This window comes from Oncorhynchus mykiss, chromosome 8 (genome assembly GCF_013265735.2).
Source record: "Oncorhynchus mykiss isolate Arlee chromosome 8, USDA_OmykA_1.1, whole genome shotgun sequence".
Taxonomy (NCBI): domain Eukaryota; kingdom Metazoa; phylum Chordata; class Actinopteri; order Salmoniformes; family Salmonidae; genus Oncorhynchus; species Oncorhynchus mykiss.
Window position 1 is genome coordinate 28365881 of NC_048572.1, and position 23008 is coordinate 28388888.

Sequence of the window (23008 nt, forward strand, 5' to 3'; positions counted from 1 at the left end):
GTGCAGAGATCAACCAGGCCTATGGTGTCATCACTACCGTGTCTCTCCACCTTGGCCTGGATGAGGGCAAGGTTCTTGGCAGTCTGGCGAAGTACACTTCCAAGCAAGGGCTTTGGGATGGAGCTGTAATATGGCAGTCGTGCCAACATATCTCATCAGCCACCTGGTGGAAGGGACTTTGTGGATCTGAGGCTCTTTCCCCTGTTGCCTCCATCATCCTCCAAATCTCACCAACATCAGCCTCCTCAGAGCACAACCGGTCCTTGTTTGGGAACACACACACCAAAGCACGCAACAGGCTGACCAATACAAAGGTTCAAAAATTGGTGGCCAGTCGGGCAAATTTTTGGCTTTTTGAGACTGACAACTAGTCATCCTCAACAAGGTTGGAAAGTGACAGTGAAGATGAGGCCTCAGAGTCTGATGTTCAAGAGGTGGACATTGAAGAGGTCTAGGGAGACGACATGGAATCCCTAGAGCAAGACAACCAAAGCTTTAGTTTCTAGACTATCATTTTAAGAACGTATGTTGAAAATGTTTTGGGAGATGCGATGGATCATTGGGGATCATTCAATATTCCCTTTCTTTTGTTGTTCAGTGAAATCATCCCATGTGAATAGTCAACTCATTTAACTAAAGTTCAATTCGTAACTAAATTGTTTTTAAAATTACTATTGGACGGATTTAATCATCTGCAATTATGTCTCCATATGATATGGTAAATATATTCAATGCAAAAAACATCTACATTTATATGGTATTAATAGGAATTTGCATATATTTCTGTTAATGCCCAGATATTCCCGTTAATTCCCACGGAATGTTTCCACCTCTGAATATTCCCCAAAACGTGCAACCCTAATGTTAAGTAGCACAACAGCATTCATACAGTAACTCCCTTCTTAAGTGTATTCCCTTATAGACTATAGTCTTCTTCTACTGCTGGCTGACAAGACAACCACAATTTCCCTCTCTGGTGATCAATAAAGTTTACTCAAAATTCGAATGTAATGCGTTGCCAGCAGTTCCTCTCATGAAAAGCTCTGAGGACATTACCAATCCCCGTGGGTCCATTCCAAGAAACCATGGTGTAAACACAGCTGAGAATTTCCTGTTAACGCTAGCTATCATCATGAGCCCTTTTACCCCGGAGCAAGACCCCAGAGACATTGACTGGTGAAAACAACATCCCAGAATACATAACCCATGGGACTTGACTTCACACTCCTGTGGGTTTGTTCAATGTTTGTAAAAGTGTGTTAGAGAGTGAGTGTGTGTGTACGAATGTGTGTTCCATGCATGAACCTGTGTGTGTGAGTATGTCTCTGGTAGCATCCATATCCATGAAGTATACTGTGTGTGTCTGTAGTGTGTGTGTGTGTGTGTGTGTGTGTGTGTGTGTGTGTGTGTGTGTGTGTGTGTGTGTGTGTGTGTGTGTGTGTGTGTGTGTGTGTGATTGTGTGTGTGTGTGATTTTGTGTGTGTGTATGCTTCTGCACAGCGAATACAGATTACATTCTTCACCGGGGATGACTGTGATAGATTACCGTATGTATACTTGTGTTGTTCCTGTGTGTGTGTGTGTGTGTATGCTCCTGCACAGCGAATACACATTACATACTTCACCGGGGATGACTGTGATAGATTCCCCCTCTTCTCTCTAAGACAGGAACAACACAAGTATACATACGGTAAGGAGCCAGGGCAGCACCATGACTTCAGCAAGGGAGCAGGGCTATTAGATTAGGCTATTTTTATACCTGCCCTGGACCTTAATGGAGTTATGAGGCTCTGCATTGCCAGGCCAAACTGATTGCAGAACTGAGGGAACTGATAGCATGCAGGATACAAAAACAAACAACAGTCCTCGGCCAACAAGGCTTTTTAAATTTTCAACATGGAATGCAAGGCCCTACTATTTCTTAATGTTGCTGTACCCCAGGAAGAGTATCTGCTGCCTTGGCAGCCACTAATGGGGATCCTTAATAAATAAAATACAAATGCACATTTCAAACTTGTCGTGTTTGGCCCGTTGTTCTAGTCCAACTCTGTCTGGCGAAGTTCTCTTTAAGACCGAAATATATTTGGATATTGACCAACAAAAAATGTATGAGCTGAAAAAAAAAGATCCCAGAAACATTTCCATATGCACAAAAACCTTATTTCTTTAAAATGATTTGCACAAATTTCTTTACATCCCTGTTAGTGAGCATTTCCCCTTTGCCAAGATACTCCATCCACCTTACAGGTGTGACATATCAAGAAGATGATTAAACAGCATGATCATGGGGCGGCAGGGTAACCTAGTGGTTAGAGCGTTGGACTAGTAACCGAAAGGTTGCAAGTTCAAACCCCTCGTTCTGCCCCTGAACAGGCAGTGTTCCTAGGCCGTCATTGAAAATAAGAATTTGTTCTTAACTGACTTGCCTGGTTAAATAAAGGTACAATTAAAAATAAAAAAATTACACAGGTGCACCTTTTGCTGGGGACAATAAAATGACACGCTAAACTGTGCAGTTTTGTCTAACACAATGCCACAGATGTTTTGAGGGAGTGTGCAATTGGCATACTGACTGCAGGAATTTCAACCAGAGCTGTTGTCAGAGAATTGAATGTTAATTTCTCTACCATAAGCTGCCTCCAAAGTAATTTTAAAGAATTTGCAGTATGCCAAACCGGCCTCAGAACCGCAGACCACGTGTAACCACGCCAGCACAGGACCTCCACATCCGGCTTCTTCCCCTGCGGGATTGTCTGAGACCAGCACCAGGACAGCTGATGAAACTGTGGGTTTGCACAACCGAATAATTTCTGTCAGAAACCATCTCAGAGAAGCTCATCTGCATGCTCTTCATCCTCACCAGGGTCTTGGCCTGACTGCAGTTCAGCATTGTAACCGACTTCAGTGGGCGAATTCTCACCTTCGATGGCCACTAGCATCGGAAGTGTGCTCTTCACGGATGAATCCCAGTTTCAACTGTATCAGGCAGTTGACAGACGGCCTGCATGGAGTCTTGTGGGCAAGCGATTTGCTGATGTCAACGTTGTGAACAGAGTGGCCCATGGTGGTGGTGGGGTTATGGTATGGGCAGGCATAAGCTATAGACAACGAACACAATTGTATTTTATTGATGGCAATTTGAATGCACAGAGATACCGTGACGAGATCCTGAGGCCCATTATCGTGCCATTCATCCGCTGCCATCACCTCATGTTTCAGCATGATAATGCATGGCCCCATTGTCACTAGGATCTGTACACAATTCCTGGAAGATGAAAATGTCCCAGTTCTTCCATGGCCTGCATACTCACCAGACATGTCACCCATTGAGCACGTTTGGGATCAACTCTATGCGAAGGAGATGTGTCGTGCTGCATGAGGCAAATGGTAGTCACACCAGATACTGACTGGTTTTCTGATCCACCCCCTTACCTTTTTTAAGGTATCTGTGACCAACAGCATATTTGTATTCCCAGTCATGTGAAATCATAGATTAGGGCCTAATGAATTTATTTCAATTGACTGATTTCCTTACACGAATTCTAACTCAGTAAAATCTTTGAAAGCATCACACAGTAGCTAAGTAGCTCAGTTTGTGGAGGTAGTGGCAACAATATCAAACATAATATATAATAATATATGCCATTTAGCAAATGCTTTTATCCAGAGCTATTTAAAGTCTTGCGTGTATACATTCTAGGTGGTCCCAGGAATGAAACCCACATCGCCATGCTTTACCATCGCCATGCTCTACCAACTGAGCTACAGAGGACCACCCGAGTACCACCTTTGGAGCAAACCAAAGACCATTAGCTTACTGGGTAACGATTGGTGAATCATTGGCATGAAGTAGCACCTCCCAGGCACTAGGAGCGCTGGTGAGCCGGTGGCAACCATTCATATTGGTGACAATTGAATATCAACAACTGAATATCAACGTTGCCCATCTGAGCGCCTAATCACAGAAGGCATGAGGGTGATTGGTTTCAATGCCAGTGCCATGTTGTTTGAAATAGGGGCTGTGACCGTTGAGATCCTATATGTAATTATATGGCTGCGACTGTCTGTCTGCCCTGGGGCTTTGGGGTGGACAGTGGAAGAGCTGGACTGGGCAGAATACGCACCCCAGTGGTCCCACTTGGCCATCCCAGAATCCCTTGCTGGGCTCTGGCTCCCTGGCTGAGACGGTTGCTCATCAAGCTGACAGGCCTCCAGCCCAGAGACTGAGTCACTGCCACAGGGGTGTGTGTGTGTGTGTGTGTGTGTGTGTGTGTGTGTGTGTGTGTGTCATCGGCCCAGTAAACAGAGGATGTTTGCTTAATATCAGGTATTATTCTCTTCAGTGGTTTATTTATTCCATTAATTTTCAATTCAGCCAATTCAGGAACTGAATTGAAATTGTAATACATTGCAATTCTAAAAGAATGAAACTTTCCTCATTGAAAATATAAATAGCTATTTTCAATGTGGAATTTCAATAAAAATGGAGTTTACCCGAACACAGTTACAAAGGTTATAGCGTAACATTAACAATGTTAACTAAAAAACATTCTGAGAACATTGTCAAACAGTTATGGTACCAGTACCAAGTCAATGTGCAGGGGTATGAGGAAATTGAAGTAGATATGTACATATAGATAGGGGTAAAGTGACTAGGCAACAAGATAGATAATAAACAGTAGCAGCAGCTGGTGTGGAAGCGTGTGTGGCGAATGTGTGCCTGTGTGTATTTGTGAGCGAGTGTATGTGTGAGTGTGTGGGTAGAGTCCAGTGTGTGTGCATAGTCAAAAAGTGTTAGTGCAAAAAGGGTCAATGCAGAAGGTCCGGCTAGCTATTTGGTTAACTATTCAGTAGTCTTATGGCTTGGGGGTAGAAGTTGTTCAGGAGCCTTTTGGTCCCAGACTTAGTGCTCCGGTATCGCCTGCTGTGTGGTAGAAGAGAGAACAGTCTATGACTTGGGTGGCTGGAGTCTTTAACAATTTTTAGGGCCTCCGCCTGGTATAGAGGTTCAGCCCCAGAGATGTACTGGGCTATACGCACTACCCTCTGTAGTGCCTTGCGGTCGGATGCCGAGCAGTTGCCATACCAAGCGGCGATGCAGCCAGTCAAGATGCTCTCAATGGCGCAGCTGTATAACTTTTTTAGGATCTGAAGGCCCATGGCAAATATCTTCTGCCTCCTGGGGGGTTGTGTTTGGACCATGATAGCTCCTTAGCAATGTGAGCCTATCCACTACAGCACCATCGATCCTTTTACTGTAGTCGACGATAAGCTCCGTTGTCTTGCCCACGTTGAGGGAGAGGTTGTTGTCCTGGCACCACACTGTCAAGTCTCTGACCTCCTCCCGATAGGCTGTCTCATCGTCATTGGTGATCTGGCTCACCGTCGTTGTGTCATCTGCAAACTTGATGATTGTGTTAGAGTCGTGCGCAGCCATGCAGTCGTGTGTGAACAGGGAGTACAGGAGGGGACTAAGCACGCACCCCTGAGGGGCCCCTGTGTTGAGGGTCAGTGTGGCGGATGTGTTGTTGGCTACCCTCAGAAAAGATAACTCGTTGTGTGACTGTGGTTCCCACATAACGGGGGGTTGGTATTGTCTCGTAGGTGGCTCATCCACATGCTCGCCTGCCAGCGTGCAGCAGCTTCAAAGGTCATCTCAGCACTCGCTGCTCCACAGCCAGCTAGCCTCCCCCAGTCCACACTCTCTTACTCATCACAGAGAGAATGAGAACAACTGGTTCGCGACTATCACCATCTCCACAATCCACCAACAGCAGCATAACATGAGCTGAGGCCATTTTCAACTCACATCAAAGACAGTGGTCCCCTCGGGACTAGGTTGGAGTTTTTCCTGGACCATCGATACAGTGTCAGATGTTTTGTCCTCCTGATAATGGTTAGAGTTAGGAATGGGAGTAGGGTAATCTGATCCGAGATCTGTGATTAGAGGTGACTTCAACCTGGAGCATCCTGGAACATCCTGTAGCATAAATCGAATTTGTCGAATCACGGCCAGCTTTTCTCATTAATGTTAAAGAAAGTTAAAATGAGCAAAATGGCAAAGAACTGAGGCAAAGAACAGAGAGCTGCCTATACATGGTGGAGGGAGGGGTGTATGTGTGTCTGTACTGGATGAGCAAAGACACAGAAGAGGTCTATATTGAGAGAAATATTAGCGTCTAGGCGCCTACCAATGTAACCAATGAAAGCTTCCTGGGGTGCCGTGGTTGGCTGGGGCAGCAGGAGAGAGATCTACAGTCGATGGCTCAGTCAAATCCCTGGCCCACCTCTTAAATCCTCCTTTAATTAAAGTGGAAGTGCTGGAGCAGGTCCAGAGAGGGAGCCTGCATACCAGAAGGATACTCGCACTGGTATCCTTTTAACCACAGATCTAGGATCAGGTTCCCCCACCACCGATACTAACCGTAATCATTAGGGGGATTAAAATATTTATGACCCTGGATCAGTGGTTAGGTTAGGAGAAATTCTGACCTGCTTTCATGGAGTTTCAGGAATGAGGTGAACACCTACAGTACACTACCCTCATTACGCCAGACAGTTAGAACACCAGGATTTCCCCCATTCCATCCCTTATCTCCCATCCTATGAGGTAGGTAGCTGAGGCAGGTCACAGTGCCATCAGGGCTGTGACAGTCATGGAATTTTGGATGACGGTTATTTGTCAGCAAAATGTTCGCTGTCACCATTATAGTCGTTTGAATAGCAAATATATATATTTTTAAACATAAACAATAACTGTATGTGCTGCTGTTGCTGCAGAGAGGGGGGGGGGCAGTTTTTCCACAACACCTTGCTGATACAAGGAGCAACAGCGTTTCATCATGTTGTACAGAGTCCTTGTTACAGCGGAAACGCGGACGTGCCATCTTTTTGAAAGCCCGACCATCACAAATCAAATCAAATGTTTATTTGTCACATGATTCATAAACAACAGGTGTAGACTAACAGTGAAATGCTTACTTCTGGGTCGCCCTTCACAATGACGCATAGAGAACAATAGAAAAATAATAACACAAGGAATGAGTAACGATAACTTGGCTATATCCAGTACACGTGGTACCAGTACCATCTTCAGTCAGCTGTTCTACAACACAAAATTCTAGAACTGGCTAGTTTGGCATCCTCTCATCTCTTCTTATGTCGTCTGTTAGATGTAAACCAGGCTTATTTACACTTTGCTGCTTTTGGGTAAAGTTTTTACGATTTGAATATGAAGTAGATTTTTTTAATGACAGTCTTCATCCATATTCGTAGGCTACATGAATATGAAATTACTGTGCCACCTAAGTGGCACACTTGTCCGTCCACACACACACACACACAGTAGGATTAATCAACAGATTGTAAACAAGTGGTTGACAAAGCCCTCACACTCATTCACATTATCAAGCTAATTAGCCTTAAATTAGCCAGCAAGTATGGGTACATAAAGAAATAATTTCACATTTCCAGACCCCTCACATTCGCTTAACCTGTCCTCCATTCACTCACTTACCGACTGACTTATTTACTTTCTTACTTATTGACTGACTGATAAAATGTACCTTTGCCAATAACTGCCAATCTTCTAATGCCCCACATTACTAACGGGTGCTGAATAACCTGGACCTGAGCTCAAGATCAATCTGGTGGTCCCATCAACAAGATTGGCTGCTGGATAAATCTGAACTCGAGGAAGTGTGCGTGTTTGTGTGTGTCTGTGTGTGGTGTGTGCATATGCCGTGGGGGTGGTTAGGCACTTCTATATTCCTCTGGCTATAATGTATTAGTTATACGCATTATGACAGTTTGTATTATCAAGATGTGTTCTCAATGACTTGTTCAAAGATGAAATACAGTGCCTTGCGAAAGTATTCGGCCCCCTTGAACTTTGCGACCTTTTGCCACATTTCAGGTTTCAAACATAAAGATATAAACCTGTATTTTTTTGTGAAGAATCAACAACAAGTGGGACACAATCATGAAGTGGAACGACATTTATTGGATATTTCAAACTTTTTTAACAAATCAAAAACTGAAAAATTGGGCGTGCAAAATTATTCAGCCCCTTTACTTTCAGTGCAGCAAACTCTCTCCAGAAGTTCAGTGAGGATCTCTGAATGATCCAATGTTGACCTAAATGACTAATGATGATAAATACAATCCACCTGTGTGTAATCAAGTCTCCGTATAAATGCACTTGCACTGTGATAGTCTCAGAGGTCCGTTAAAAGCGCAGAGAGCATCATGAAGAACAAGGAACACACCAGGCAGGTCCGAGATACTGTTGTGAAGAAGTTTAAAGCCGGATTTGGATACAAAAAGATTTCCCAAGCTTTAAACATCCCAAGGAGCACTGTGCAAGCGATAATATTGAAATAGAAGGAGTATCAAGTCTACCAAGACCTGGCCGTCCCTCTAAACTTTCAGCTCATACAAGGAGAAGACTGATCAGAGATGCAGCCAAGAGGCCCATGATCACTCTGGATGAACTGCAGAGATCTACAGCTGAGGTGGGAGACTCTGTCCATAGGACAACAATCAGTCGTATATTGCACAAATCTGGCCTTTATGGAAGAGTGGCAAGAAGAAAGACATTTCTTAAAGATATCCATAAAAAGTGTTGTTTAAAGTTTGCCACAAGTCACCTGGGAGACACACCAAACATGTGGAAGAAGGTGCTCTGGTCAGATGAAACCAAAATTGAACTTTTTGGCAACAATGCAAAATGTTATGTTTGGCGTAAAAGCAACACAGCTGAACACACCATCCCCACTGTCAAACATGGTGGTGTCAGCATCATGGTTTGGGCCTGCTTTTCTTCAGCAGGGACAGGGAAGATGGTTAAAATAGATGGGAAGATGGATGGAGCCAAATACAGGACCATTCTGGAAGAAAACCTGATGGAGTCTGCAAAAGACCTGAGACTGGGATGGAGATTTGTCTTCCAACAAGACAATGATCCAAAACATAAAGCAAAATCTACAATGGAATGGTTCAAAAATAAACATATCCAGGTGTTAGAATGGCCAAGTCAAAGTCCAGACCTGAATCCAATCGAGAATCTGTGGAAAGAACTGAAAACTGCTGTTCACAAATGCTCTCCATCCAACCTCACTGAGCTCGAGCTGTTTTGCAAGGAGGAATGGGAAAAAATGTCAGTCTCTCGATGTGCAAAACTGATAGAGACATACCCCAAGCGACTTACAGCTGTAATCGCAGCAAAAGGTGGCGCTACAAAGTATTAACTTAAGGGGGCTGAATAATTTTGCACGCCCAATTTTTCAGTTTTGATTTGTTAAAAAAAGTTTGAAATATCCAATAAATGTCGTTCCACTTCATGATTGTGTCCCACTTGTTGTTGATTATTCACAAAAAAATACAGTTTTATATCTTTATGTTTGAAGCCTGAAATGTGGCAAAAGGTCGCAAAGTTCAAGGGGGCCGAATACTTTCGCAAGGCACTGTAAATAAGCAAATGGGTTCTGCGATCAGTTTAGAGGGAAGGAGCCCAATCAGACAACTACTTTAGATAAGCACTTTAAAAACGTATTTGGCTACAAATGGAACCAATGCTACCAATACTATTACATGTTGCTGCACTTTTCTGTAGTTACTGCGCTTTTCAGTACTGCACTTATCAGCAGTAACTGGCAAATATAAATCAATAATACAGTGCTCTTTGTTGCGAAAACAACTACGATGCTACATATTGCAAGAGCAACTTAGTGCTAAGTGCTACTAACAAGCTAGTGTGGCACAACAATATCCTGGTACTGGGTAGTGGGTACTGTCTGACATGTTTTTCCCTTTATTTCAAATGACAGGTCTACGCTGAAGGCACAGAGACACTTGCTACCTTCCAAAAAGCTATTCCTCCCTATGGGCCCTGGTCTAAATTAGTGCATTATAAAAGGAATAGGGTGCCATTTGGAATGCAGACACTGTAGAAATAAGAGGCATCTAATGCCAACCGCAAACTAAACCCAGCACTATCAGAGATGGGTTACTTTTGTACACCTTAGGACTTATTATGCATTTATGTAACTTGGCCCGGGAGAGATGGAGAAGTTACTTTACACCTTGCTTTCAGCGGTGCTGCTATGAGAGACTTCTCATCATCAGTATGTACAGCTACATGGCACAGCCCACATCAGCTAACCACTTCAGTGTTGTGGGCGCCGCATGTCAACATACAGGCCTGGACTAGTAAGCCACGTGGGCTCACTTCAGCAAACACTCCAGTGCCGAAATACTTCACGATCTAACTTACACAGTTGTGTAACGCCACGCTGATGCAGCATTTAAGTGTGACGGTGTTAGCGTGTTATCTCCGGCAAATGCTAATGCGAGACCATTCCACTTCTGATTTCGCAATCTTTCCCACTTTGCCGCAGGTGGAGAAAGGAAACAGTATCGTTCCTGTACACGTTCCTGAATAATTAAACAAGGAGAATGATAGGGGTGGGGGGTTGGATACAGCACTCGGCATGTTCCAAATAGATTGTTTTATGTTCTGACCACGACATTCGGCAGCACCTGATTGATTCGGCTCGGAGACAGCAGGAGCCAAATGGCCCAACCCCCCCCCCCCCCAACTCTCTCTCTATGTATACTTGACCAAGTTGGCCATTGAGCCATGTGTTAATTATTATTTAATTGCCTCTCTCTCTCTCTCTCTCTCTCTCTCTCTCTCTCTCTCAATTCAAGGGGGTTTATTGGCATGGGAAACATGTGTTAACATTGCCAAAGCAAGTGAGGTAGATAATATACAAAAGTGAAATAAAAATAAAAATCTCTCTCCCTCCCTACATGAACCGGCTGCCTAATTACTCTTGACATGGTCTGAATTAGCATAAACAGGCGTATGAACTCTACGCTAGCTAGCACACTCACTCGCAAAGCCCCTGCGGATTGATAGCCCGGCATGCTCGATGGGCTCTCAGTCTTTCTCTCCCTCTCCCTTTATCTCTCTCCTCCCTCTCCTCTGTAACGTTGATTGGCAGGAGGGGGAGTCAAGCCGACAGGCCTCCAGGGAGGAAGCTGACACGTAAAGAAGAGCCCTTGTCATATCAAAGCGGCGCGCGTCACACCGTTACTTACTCACACGCGCACTTCAAACCTCATCATGTCTCGTCATGGACGAAGGGACGGGATTCAGTTTTTCGGATGGGTCCGAGACTAATTGAAAATGAACAAGGGCTGAATAGTCACCGGGCTTTTTTCAACAGCGGCTTTATTTAGCAAGGGTGAACAACAAACGCCCCAAGGAAAAGCCGGGGGGATAAATAAAGATAGCCTACATATCTGTTCACGGAACATCATTCATCTTCAAATTGCTGAAAAGATGAGAGCGATAATACTTTTGTGATCCGTGTACTTTGAGATAAATCTTTGCTCGTTAAGGAAAAGAACACCCTGGATTGAATATGGCTGTCTATTTATAACCTCGAAATCCGGGACTAAATCTTCCCAACAGGATAGTTTGATAAAACCCTGTTATTTAAGTAAATTCCTAAGTAAAGTCCTTGATGAATTAAGGTTGCTCAGACACCCAATGGTCCAAATGCCCACTGTATGTATGAATAATGACTCCTTATAGATATGACGATTGTTGCAATGGCTCAGTGGGTTAGAGCATGCTGCTGGCAATACCAGAGGGGTAAACTACAAATCTAGCTAGATGTACTCAGGCTTTTCTGAAATTAGCCAGCTTCAGTTACATTCCGGCTCAGGCTTCATCCATGTTACTAAGGTAGATTTTGGTTGTGTACCCGCCCCTTACTTGACCACTCGAGCCGGGCTTGTAATTGCGTGTTGGTGCCTCACTGCTTCCACTGAGCCGGGAAAGGGAGGTGGTGGGGGGGTTAGTGGGAGATGAGGTGGCCGCCACACGTTAGACCCACTCACGTTTGTTTGAGTCGGAGCGCTGCTGAGCTGAGGTTTCCCGTGGTCACCCAAGGGGATACACTCACTCTGGAGTCGGTGGTTCTCTCAGACCTCGTGCATGACAAGGCATCAGCAAGCGGGGCCTCACTGTGCTGCACCGGCAAGTCACTTTGGATGTTAAAATTTACTGCAGCCTGAGCCAAACTTCAGTTTTAATCCTCAGTTTTTGGGGATGGCTGTAGGCTTGAATAAAATCAGGGCTAAGTAGACCAGGTCGCTGAACGTTTAAAACGCCTTTTTTGTGGTTGAAGCTACTCTTTTTTTACGATTCTCTCTCCTTTAAATCTTTTATCACTCTCTCCCTCTCTGTACAGACAGGTGCAGGAGGCTTTGTTGGCCCCTAACTTTCTCATGCATATTTGAGGCATTCATTTTTAGATATACTTATGTTCTTACCCCTAAAAAGCCTACTAGATTTTCTCACCAAAAAGCCCTCAAGTCGAATCTTCACAACAATACCATTCAGGCCATATCATTCAACACACCCTCATTCCTAAATGCAGCCACACAAGCTTAGTGAGAAGTCATACTTCTGTGGAGGAGGTGTTTCGAGATGGTCTCACAGAACCATGTTTGTTTATGTCACAAAGTAGCAAGGCCTCAAAATCCCAGGTCATGTCAACAGAGTAAATCTGAACACCAGAAATTAATGTTTCCTTTTACTTACCAGAGAAATTGAATGAAAGACATGGTAGAGAGAGACATTTAGAGAGAAAGGGAGGATGATAAAAGCCCTCTTCTGACTGGAGCAAGGAACCAGACACACTATCAATAAAACAAACCCCAGCTTCTCCCTCACTTCTCACTGGCTTGTTTTCTTTTTCGCTCCATCCATCGCCCAAGGTTTAAACAAAAGCCTGGAACGAATAGCTGTCAAAAGCATTACAGCAGATTGATGGCGCAACCTTCACCGTGCCATACCCGCGAAGTATCACTGATCAATAGTCTCTCAGTGCATGAGGCCAGGCTAGCTAGAGGCTCAAAGACAGATCTAAGATATAAACTACTAGATGGGATGGAGCTGCCAGGCTGTCACCGCTAACAGCCTCATACTTTACGGCCAGGTCCACAATTCAAACCCAAGAGGCCAGTTCTAGGAAAATTTGAATTGCGTAAAGAAGGAAAGCAATTTGCTAATCTGTTGACTGGCCAAAATGTAGGTGCGTTCAATGCTATTCTATGGGTTTAGACCTTAGCTAATGTTGATGGTGATGGCTAACATTGGCAGGAGTGGAGGAAGGAATAGCTATGATATGAATACTTAGTGACTTAATTTAGTTATCTCCATTTTCAGAAAACCTGGTCATTCCTGAGTCGGATAACATATGGTGTATGTTACCTACATGTCGACTCAGTGACACTGGGCTGTGGGGCTGGACTCCTAGTTCAGTCAATTGTGGATAACGGAAACTGCACTGCGGGTTTAATCTCAGTGTTTACGCTGTGGGGCCAAGAACTTAGACTATGATCGTCTTTGGCCTATATCACAGACTGGGGAAAGGTGAATTCACTCCCCACAAGGAAACAGAGAGCCATGCTGTGGTTACACAGACAGTGCTGCTGGCTTCTGCTGGTTGACACCATCCTGCTCAGGTCCAGATTAGCATAAAATTGGGTATTTGGCATTTGAGCCTGAAAATACAGTATAGCATGCTAATAGGGTAACATTTCCATTGGTTTTTTTTTGGTTAGAAAATGACCTAAGCAGTTGATGGCATTGGTTTGTTTAACAAATTCAAAGTGTGAATTGCAGTCTCTCGTTGCCCATATAGTGCTTTAGAAGTAATGAAACAAGTACATTTGTAATTTGGCTGAACTATACATTTAAGCTGCCCATAGACCAAGCTGTGATAGTAGCATTTAGTATGCACAGCCACATTGACGCATAAGATTATATCTCATTCAGAACAAATGAGCATAGTCAAACAGGGGCCTTCTAGACATCCAGGGGTGAGATTACTTATCCGTTTCGCCTGCAATAACGATCTGCTATTGGTGAGGCAGTGTAGTTTGTGACCACAGGCAGTTCACAGCTCCAGTTCACGAATCGTCCTCACTTACTCATTTTCAATGAGTTCAACTGATAATTTACTTAAAAATATAAACATTGGCAAATGTTTGATGTTTTCAAACTTGAAAAAGGGTTTGTAGTTGAGACTAACCCCCATCCCAACCCATCTGTTGTGTAGCTCCATCCAGCTACCACTTGAACACTGAGTATGTGGTGGGTTGATTTGGGTGAGACTTGGCAACAACCTCTGACCCCCGCAGAAAAGTATCAAGGCTGGAAGCACCTCACGAGTCATGTCACCTTTCAGGAAGTGATACCAATGCTCTGCCTTGCGGTAGTAGGCTAGTAGGCTATCAATCAAGGCCAGTCATCTAATTGCTGAGGGTGGAGTGAGCGGGATGTTACTTTGCAAACCAATCAGGCCAATGGCAAAATCATCATATAGGAAAGTCCAATACTTACCAGTGAAGACCAGAAGTCTGGGGGGTGGAGGAGGTGGGGGCGGGGGTGGCAGGGGAGGGTAGGGTCTACATTGGCACGCCAGCTGGCAGCTCTCACCCGCCCTCTCTGCAACGTTCCGCGCACATGAACTCTGGGGCTCTCCCTGAGTGAACTGCACAGCAGAAGGAGAGAGAGTGGGAGAGGGAGAGAGAATGAGAGAGAATTCAAGCCAATTGGTAAGGCAACACCATAGTATAGCAGTGCTAATTTAACAAAAATAGTCATTAGTAAGTATTACGGAATTACCATATCACCATTTCATTCGTAAATAAAATGTAGGTAAATAGTAGCTAACAGGTGGACTGTTAAATTAAGGGTATCTATTGTCCTGGCTAGTCTAGGATAGCATGGATGGATGGGAGCAGGTTGAAACGGGGAGGAATCTCTTATGACGTTCAAGAATATGTATTTGGTGCCCTGGTTGGTGAGAATTCCACAAAATCCATACTTAAGATGGGTGCACTATAAAAGGTGCTTGGTGAAAGTCTACACACCCCTTGCACTGTTTTCACATTTTTCTGCCTTAAAATGAAATCTAAAAAGGATTACAATTTATTTTCCCTATGTATCTACACAAACTGCTGCACATTTTTAATGTGAAAGTAAAAATATATACATTTGTCTTAGTTAATACAACATTTAAAATGAAGATGTCTTGATTGCATATGTCTTTCACAACATTTAATTCACTCCACATTACTGGCCTGTATGACAAGGTGAAAAGAAGGAAGCCAGTGTTAAAGAATCCATTCCAAATCATCCATTATGTTTTCAACAAGGCCCTTCAGTAATACTGCAAGATAACATGACAAAAACATATTTGTTTTGTCTTAAATTTAAAACTTCAGGTTTGGGTCAAATCCAATACAACAAATCACAGATGTGTATCTTCAAGTATTGTTGTGACAGCGTCATGTTATGGGTATGCTTGTTATGCAGGGACGGGGGAGTTTGTCAGGATCAAAGTAAATATGAAAGGAGCAAAGCCAAAGCAAAAAGTTTCAGGAAAACTTGCCCCAGTCTTCTGAACACATAACCTAGTTTTATTTTTCAGCAGAACAATTACACACATTTAAATACCAAAGGCACACCAGAATGCCTTTTCAAGAGGTGTTGAGTGTTCCCGAGTGGTCCTGGCTTGAATCTGCTTCACAATCAGAGACGAGGCTTGAATATTGCTGTCCATCAATGATTCCCAACTAAATTTACTGAGCTTGAGCAATTTTGACAAAAACATTGGATATATAGTATGTTTCCCTAAGTTGTAGAAAGTTGTTAGAATCTTATTCATGATGTTTCACAACTGTAATTGCTGGCAGAGGTGCTTCCACCAAGTTTTCACTCTGTTGTGTGAAGACGTGCAATCAAGACATCTTTGGTGTATTTTTATTAGTTAAGTTACAGTACATTTCTATAATGTTTATTTCAATTTGAAAATGTTAAGCAGGTTGTGTAGGTATGTATGAAACAAATCTAATTCAATTCCTTTTTGGATACAGCTTCAAGAAAACAAAATGTGAAAACTGTGCAATGGGTGTGTAGACTTTCAATAGGCAGTGTACACTAAAATGACATGATGCTAGCATACCAACTTGTTTACATTGGGCAGGGAGTTCCTGGAAACCTCACTATACTGCAACACAGCACCCAGTACTTGGGTCCTAACAACGCTGATCAGGGTACCCTAACACCAAGAACTTCGATTTCCACTTTTCTAATGAGTGAAAACGAGTCTAGGAAATAGGACAAAATGGGAGAGACTAGTGCCCTTTTCACACGGAGCCAAGCCATGCAGAACTGAGCTATACTGTGCTTACCTCGTATATCAGTGATTTGCAGTCAGGGAGGCAGTACTTACCCAGTAATAATCTAATATGAAAAGCTTTTAAGAAAAATATATATGTACAAAATTGTCATTCTTTTTTGTTATCTAGTGTTTTTTTCTCAACGATTATGGTGTTTTTTTGCTCAAAATCTTATCCTGGGATAACCTTTCCATGCATTCAAATCCATTCAAACGTTGACCTGTGCGGCAGTTCCTGACTCCAGTTAATGGACAGGGTTAGCATATAGGGACCTATAGGCGTCGCTGCTTTGCGGCTTTGAACAGAGCTTGAAGTAGCTTCATTTGTTGCAGCTGAACAGTGAGTACTGGACTGTCCACTTGTCTAAAACATAATTACCAAATAATACTTTTTACCCAGACTTTTACACATCTTGGACATTTACAGTGCATTCGGAAAGTATTCAGACACCTTCACTGTTTCCACATTTTGTTACATTACAGCCTTATTCTAAAATTGTTCCTCATGAATCTACACATAATACCCCATAATGACAAAGCGAAAAACTGTTTTTTGGCAAATTTAGAAAACATTTAAAACATAAATACTTATTTACATAACTATTAGGACCCTTTGCTATGAGACTCGAAATTGAGCTCAGGTGTATCCTGTTTCCATTGATCGTCCTTGAGATGTTTCTACAACTTGATTGGAGTTCACCTGTGGTAAACTCAATAGATTGGACATGATTTGGAAAGGCACACACTTGTCTATATAAGGTCCCACAGTTGACAGTGCATGTCAGAGCCAAAAACCAAGCCAGGTGGTCGAAGGAATTGTCCGTAGACCTCTGAGACAGGATTGTGTCAAGCCACAGATCTGGGGAAGGGTACCAAAAAATGTCTGCAGCAGTGAAGGTCCCCAAGAACAATCATTCTTAAATGGAAGAAGTTTGGAACCACCAAGACTCTTCCTAGAGCTGGCCGCCCAGCCAAACTGAGCAAACGGGGGAGAAGGGCCTTGGTCAGGGAGGTGACCAAGAACCCAATGGTAACTCTGACAGAGCTCCAGAGTTCCTCTGTGGATATGGGAGAACCTTCCAGAAGGACAACCATCTATGCAGCACTCCACCAATCAGGCCTTTATGGTAGAGTGGTGAGATGGAAGCCACTCCTCAGTAAAAGGCACATGACAGCCACTTGGAGTTTGCCAAAAGGCACGTAAAGGACTCTCAGATCATGAGAACCCAGATTCTCTGGTCTGATGAAACCAAGATGGAACTCTTTGGCCTGAATGCCAAGCATGTCTGGATGAAACCAGGCATCGCTCATCACCTGGCCAATTCTATCCCTACTGTGAAGCATGGTGGGGGCAGCCTCATGCTATGGGGACGTTTTTAAATGGCAGGGACTGGGAGACTAGTCCGGATGGAGGGAAAGATGAACGAAGAAAATTACAGAGAGATCCTTGATGAAAACCTGCTATGGAGTGCTCACCTTCCAACAGGACAACGATACTAGAACATGAAAAAACAGTTTGGTACTGGAATTGCTGTTACTTTCGGTACTTCTGTCAAATGTGTCACACGTCATCTACTGATTGAGAGAAGATCAAATCTGTCTATCAGCGCAGCTTGCTCATTGCTTGCTTTAGCCTGCCATGAGGAACCACTGAACTCACTTGGAGTCTGGGCTGCATCACCATTTATGTCATGCTGCACAGAAGTTAACACACTTGAATAATCATCAAGATAATCTTTGCTCAAGCCTGGAATGGACTCTGTGTGTGAATGACCTCATGGTCATGGTCATGTGTGTGAATGACCTTAAAGAGAAGGCGCACACTTATATAAAATAAGAGATTGCTTCTTCTATGCAAATGATGTTGCTCAGAACAATAAAATAAGTCCCAAATGAAAGGTAAACAGATTGTTTTGCATCTGTCGACTCATGAAATCAGCCAAAACAAGCTCAAGAACTCAATGCATGCAAACACTCCTATTCAATACGCTTTCGCCTGTATTGTGGATAGGCCTAGGCTACATCTTGATTTACCCAGTTTATCAATAGAGATTTACCACTCAAATAAATTATAACCATTATGTTGTTATGTAGTTAGATTTGTTTTAAAAACGTATTGTATAATTGATTCATTAATGCATACATAAAATAATTCAATGTAATGATATTGAACTGAAAAGATCTGTCTGGATCAAGTGCCATTCTGTGACTTTGGCTATTATGCCTTCTTTTTTTGCCGTGGTATCATTTTCATATCATTTAGGTATCAGGTATCGTGATGGTATCGATTATCGTGCTACTAAACCTGGTATCGAAGTCCAAATTCTGGTATAGTGTGAGCTGCGTGGGAGAACTGTGCTACCAGCTACTGTTTGTGTGTCTGTGACTTTTTATGTGACAATGAAACCAAAGGAGACCTTGGGGATGCATCTCCCACACGACCATGGGCCTTCAGTGTGCATGCAGAATAAAATAATAGACATGGGGTTCTGCTGTGACTTCCTCAACGCTATCACAGAAAGGTTCACCCTGAAGGACAGACAAATGGACTAAGGTACAGTAGGCTAAATGCATTTTCCTTAACAATTTGTGGGTTAGACTACTGTTGAATGAACATTAGAAAAGACAACATCCGTTTGATACATTTGATTTATCAAGCTAGAATTTCATTTTGCTTAGAATTTCTATTATTTATTTTAAACTGTATTTTTCAGTCATTTCAATTGTTGATATGGACATTTCATTATAACCTTTTATTATGTGTGTGGGTGTAATAATATGGTTGGTTGTAACTGTGGATGCTACATCAGTCTATGGCTGAGCTGAGTTGAGCAGTGTGTCATTTTGTTGGAAGATATGAAATATTCCACAATCTGTGGCTACGTTGGTATTTACATTTGGTGGCTTACATTTTTTTTATATTTCAGTTATTAGCCCATGTCACTCTGGTGGAGCTATCTGTTGTATGGTGAACTTGGGCTTCACCAGGGTTTATTTGTGAGTAAATCTGGCTTTGATAATACCCAGTGCCTATCCTGCCACCGACCACACCGCACGTCACTGTCGTACATCAACCAAAAATGTATGCACAGGCATTGGATAAAAGCACCTGCTCAATAGCATTCTCTATACTTTTACATTCTATTATAACCATAGTTGCTGGAACTGCACCATTTGAAAAGAAACAGAACAGTATGGTTTGCGTTGTCATGATAGTATGAAAAGGGTATAAGATACCAAAGGCTCCATCCAGTATCTGAGACAGACGGCACTATGTGAAAAGACCCTAAGTCAGACTCTGATGGCGTTTCATTAGTATCCATAGGGCCCACTGTAGGAGATCCCATCCTCAGTGCAAGGCAGCCATGTGGCCAGCTTTCCACCACAGATGAGACTCCCACCTGAACCCCAAGGCCTCTCACACTCTCTGTTACACACTCATGCACATATTCTCAATCCCTCACACACACACATCTGCACACAGATATGCCTGGCAACCACCCAAATACTTAGTCCCACACACACATGCATGTATGCACAACATACACTCCATCACAGTTCACACACATGCATGCACGCAGGAACACATACACACACACACACTCTCGCTCCTCACACACTAATGATCGAGAGAAGAGATTCCCACCCACTTACAAGAAGGGTAGGAGAGAAGAAAAAGGATAAGGGCTCGTCTAGGAGAATGCCCACCCCCACTCCCTCCCTTCCCCACCCCCCGGAGGTGAACCCTGACACTGCCTCCCCCAGCAGTGAGCCTGGTGGGCAGCCCCGTGGACGGGAGAGGAGAGCGGAGCGCTGGAGAGCTCAGGGGCTCTGGAGTAGAGATCTAGTGCATGGTGGGTAGCAAAGCTCTTTGCCTGGGACACTTCAAGCTGAAGCTCCATCCTGCACCCACGCCTCTGAGTGAGCGCCTAGCATTAGCCACGCGCCCAGTTGAATGCGGCGTCTAAACGCATTAGCTCTCTCGCCACTGATCCAAATCCAAATACAATCGCCCGCACCCCTTCCCCCGCATTGTGCTTGTCATAACTGTGCACAGGAGCTAGGTATTCTACCAACGTGACCATTCCACTGAGTATCAAACTTGGATTGTCCTCGTAAATTATCCTTTATTAGCATGCTGAGTTTATGCCTAGGCATTAGCTCAGAGGCTAACAGGTCTCAAAGAATGTTACCTGTCACATAGTTTAGGAACACAGGATGCAGCTGAGGGGAGGACAGCTCATAATAATGTGAATGGCATGGCATCAAACACATGGTTTCCATGTGTTTGATGTATTTGATACCATCCTGCCTACTCTTCTTCAGTCATTACCACGAGCCTATCCTCCCCAATTAAGGTGCCACCAACCTCCTGTGTTCAGGAACCACCTCTGTTACACATCCTACATAGCATGATAACAGAGAACTTGTGACAATGGTATAGTGTGTATGTGTGTCTGAGAGAGAGAGAGAGAGAGAGAGAGAGAGAGAGAGAGAGAGAGAGAGAGAGACAGAGAGACAGAGAGACAGAGAGACAGAGAGACAGAGAGACAGAGAGACAGAGAGACAGAGAGACAGAGAGAGAGAGAGAGAGAGAGAGAGAGAGGCAATTAAATAATAATTAACACATGGCGGCTCAATGGCCAACTTGGTCAAGTATACATAAGCATATTTTGTCAGGTCCGGCAACCCCTCTCTACAGTGCCTATACCTTCTCTCACCCACCCACTCCCTTTCTCACAAACACCAAACACAGGCACTAACTCAAGAATACATGCACCCTAATTTACACATGTTAGGCATACACATTTCCAATTTACTCAGTGAGACAGTGGAGTTGCATCATCAATCAACTGACATTAATTACTTCCAGATTATCAACTCCAAAATTGGTAGCATGATAAGTGGCAGTCAACTGTAAAGCTACTATACTTTAACCACTGATGCAGAGTGTCTTGTCAGTACAATGTACCCACTCATTTCATGGTGCATGAACCGATAACTTGGCAATTTACCATCATTATTCCCATTACACAAACCCCCTTCCCAACATCACATAGACAACGCTTAGTGTTATAAGAATGGTGCGTAAACTAGTATGGTGTGCTACAATAGAAAATGTAATTAACCCACCTGGAAAAAAAGTAAAAACGACGTTAGAAAGCAGTGACCAAAAACAAAATGCGAAAAACCTAAAATGAGCAGCAATATCTCTCGGACAAGCATTCCTCCTTCGCTCTCACAGCCCTCGTGTAAAGGAAACAAGCATGAGACGCATAACACTCGTCTATTTTCAAGAACTTAATCCAGTGTCGACTCGACAACGAAATCTCTGTTGGACGTTTCCAAAAAAGTGATTCTGCCACATTCTTGCCCTGTTTCCACAATTGTTGGTGGCATGAGAGAGCTTGAACAACCATCCGTCCTGCATCCACAAACCTAGTTAATTTAATTAGGCCTCTCTAGAAAGTTGGAATCACCGCGCAAATGTGCAGCGCTTTTTGGTTGGTATCCACAGCTGAAAAGTCCAAAGTTCTCCAATATAAAATCAGCGGGCCGTGATGTTTTAGGTGGTAGTCGCAGTTTGGGAGTCATCCCTGCCCTTGCATTTAACTCGAATGACGGCCAGGGATGAGCCACGAAAGTTAGACATGCTGAGAATAAGCGCACACCGCCTATCCCTATAATTTATAATTCCGTGTACATGTGTACTGAGTGAGCTACGCGGCTGTTGGTAATATGTCTTGGTTTATTGAGGCAAAAATTGCGGAGGCATCTTCAGAAGCCTGAGAGTGAACATTGCCTGTACACATAGGCTACACTTGGGTTAAAGCGCATTAGGAAAAATACGTGCAACATTGGTCCCGCGCGAAATTCGGTGGTGAAAAAGCAACAATTCTGCCTATAACGGCTCTAATGCATTATCATCAAATCAATGCACATTCACTCTCTGCAAAGTGTCACTGAACATGTTAAAAATAACTGTGTAGAGAAGAGCGACGGTGCGCGAGTATCAATATCAACTCCGCCTGTAATGATGGGCATCAACAATTGCTTGGGTAAGTCACAGCGTAATTTCAGTCAGCAAACACACACACACACACACACACATTCAGCGATTTGAGCGAAACAGATAGATATGTTAAATGAAGAATATACTGTAAGACCGCGTTGGGGGAGTGAGAGAGATCTGTGTGTGTCTGTGAGAGAGAGAGAGTGAGAGAGAGAGAGAGAGACATTTATCATGTCTCTATATAGGGTTATCTTGGTTTTCTGCAGTTAGTGTGACATGTGCATGCTCCTTACATTTGCTCTTGTTTGTAATATTTATTTCGATGCATATAGTGTGTCAAGATAATGTCAATATATATTTGGTGCATCCTAGGAGCAGGCACAATTCATTTGAATAACAATTATTCTGGATTCAATTCATGATGAAAGTCCTGTGTGCATTACCATGTCTTGTATAGTTCTGTAAATACATAACTTGATAAGAGCAGAGAAGAAGAAGAAGAATCCCCTCCGCACTCTCCCATTACTAACAACAAGGCATGCTGACTGTCGACTGAGGTTTATTTATGTGTATTGTTAATGCCTGGTAATGCAAGTGTAGTGGAATTGCTAAGAAGGGGAGAGGAGAATGCACCACCCCAAAGTTCATGCAAGACAGAACTGTTTTATTTATTTTTATTTAACTAGGCAACCTTTATTTAACTTCTGTAACTACTAACTAGCACTAGGCC

The 23008-nt window shown here is 43.3% G+C and overlaps 1 protein-coding gene across 1 annotated transcript in view; it reads right to left on the reverse strand.

Moving 5' to 3' along the window:
- Nucleotides 1–22424, reverse strand: part of prima1 (proline rich membrane anchor 1) — a 61369-nt gene extending 38945 nt beyond the window's left edge. Inside the window, exons 1-2 of the mRNA XM_021612212.2 lie at nucleotides 21399–22424; nucleotides 14423–14573 (exon numbers count right to left, since the gene is read on the reverse strand). Of these exons, the coding sequence (XP_021467887.1) occupies nucleotides 14423–14573; nucleotides 21399–21491 (244 nt within the window). The 5' untranslated portion in view covers nucleotides 21492–22424. The remainder of the gene's footprint in view (nucleotides 1–14422; nucleotides 14574–21398) is intronic.
- Nucleotides 22425–23008: the final 584 nt, after the last annotated feature.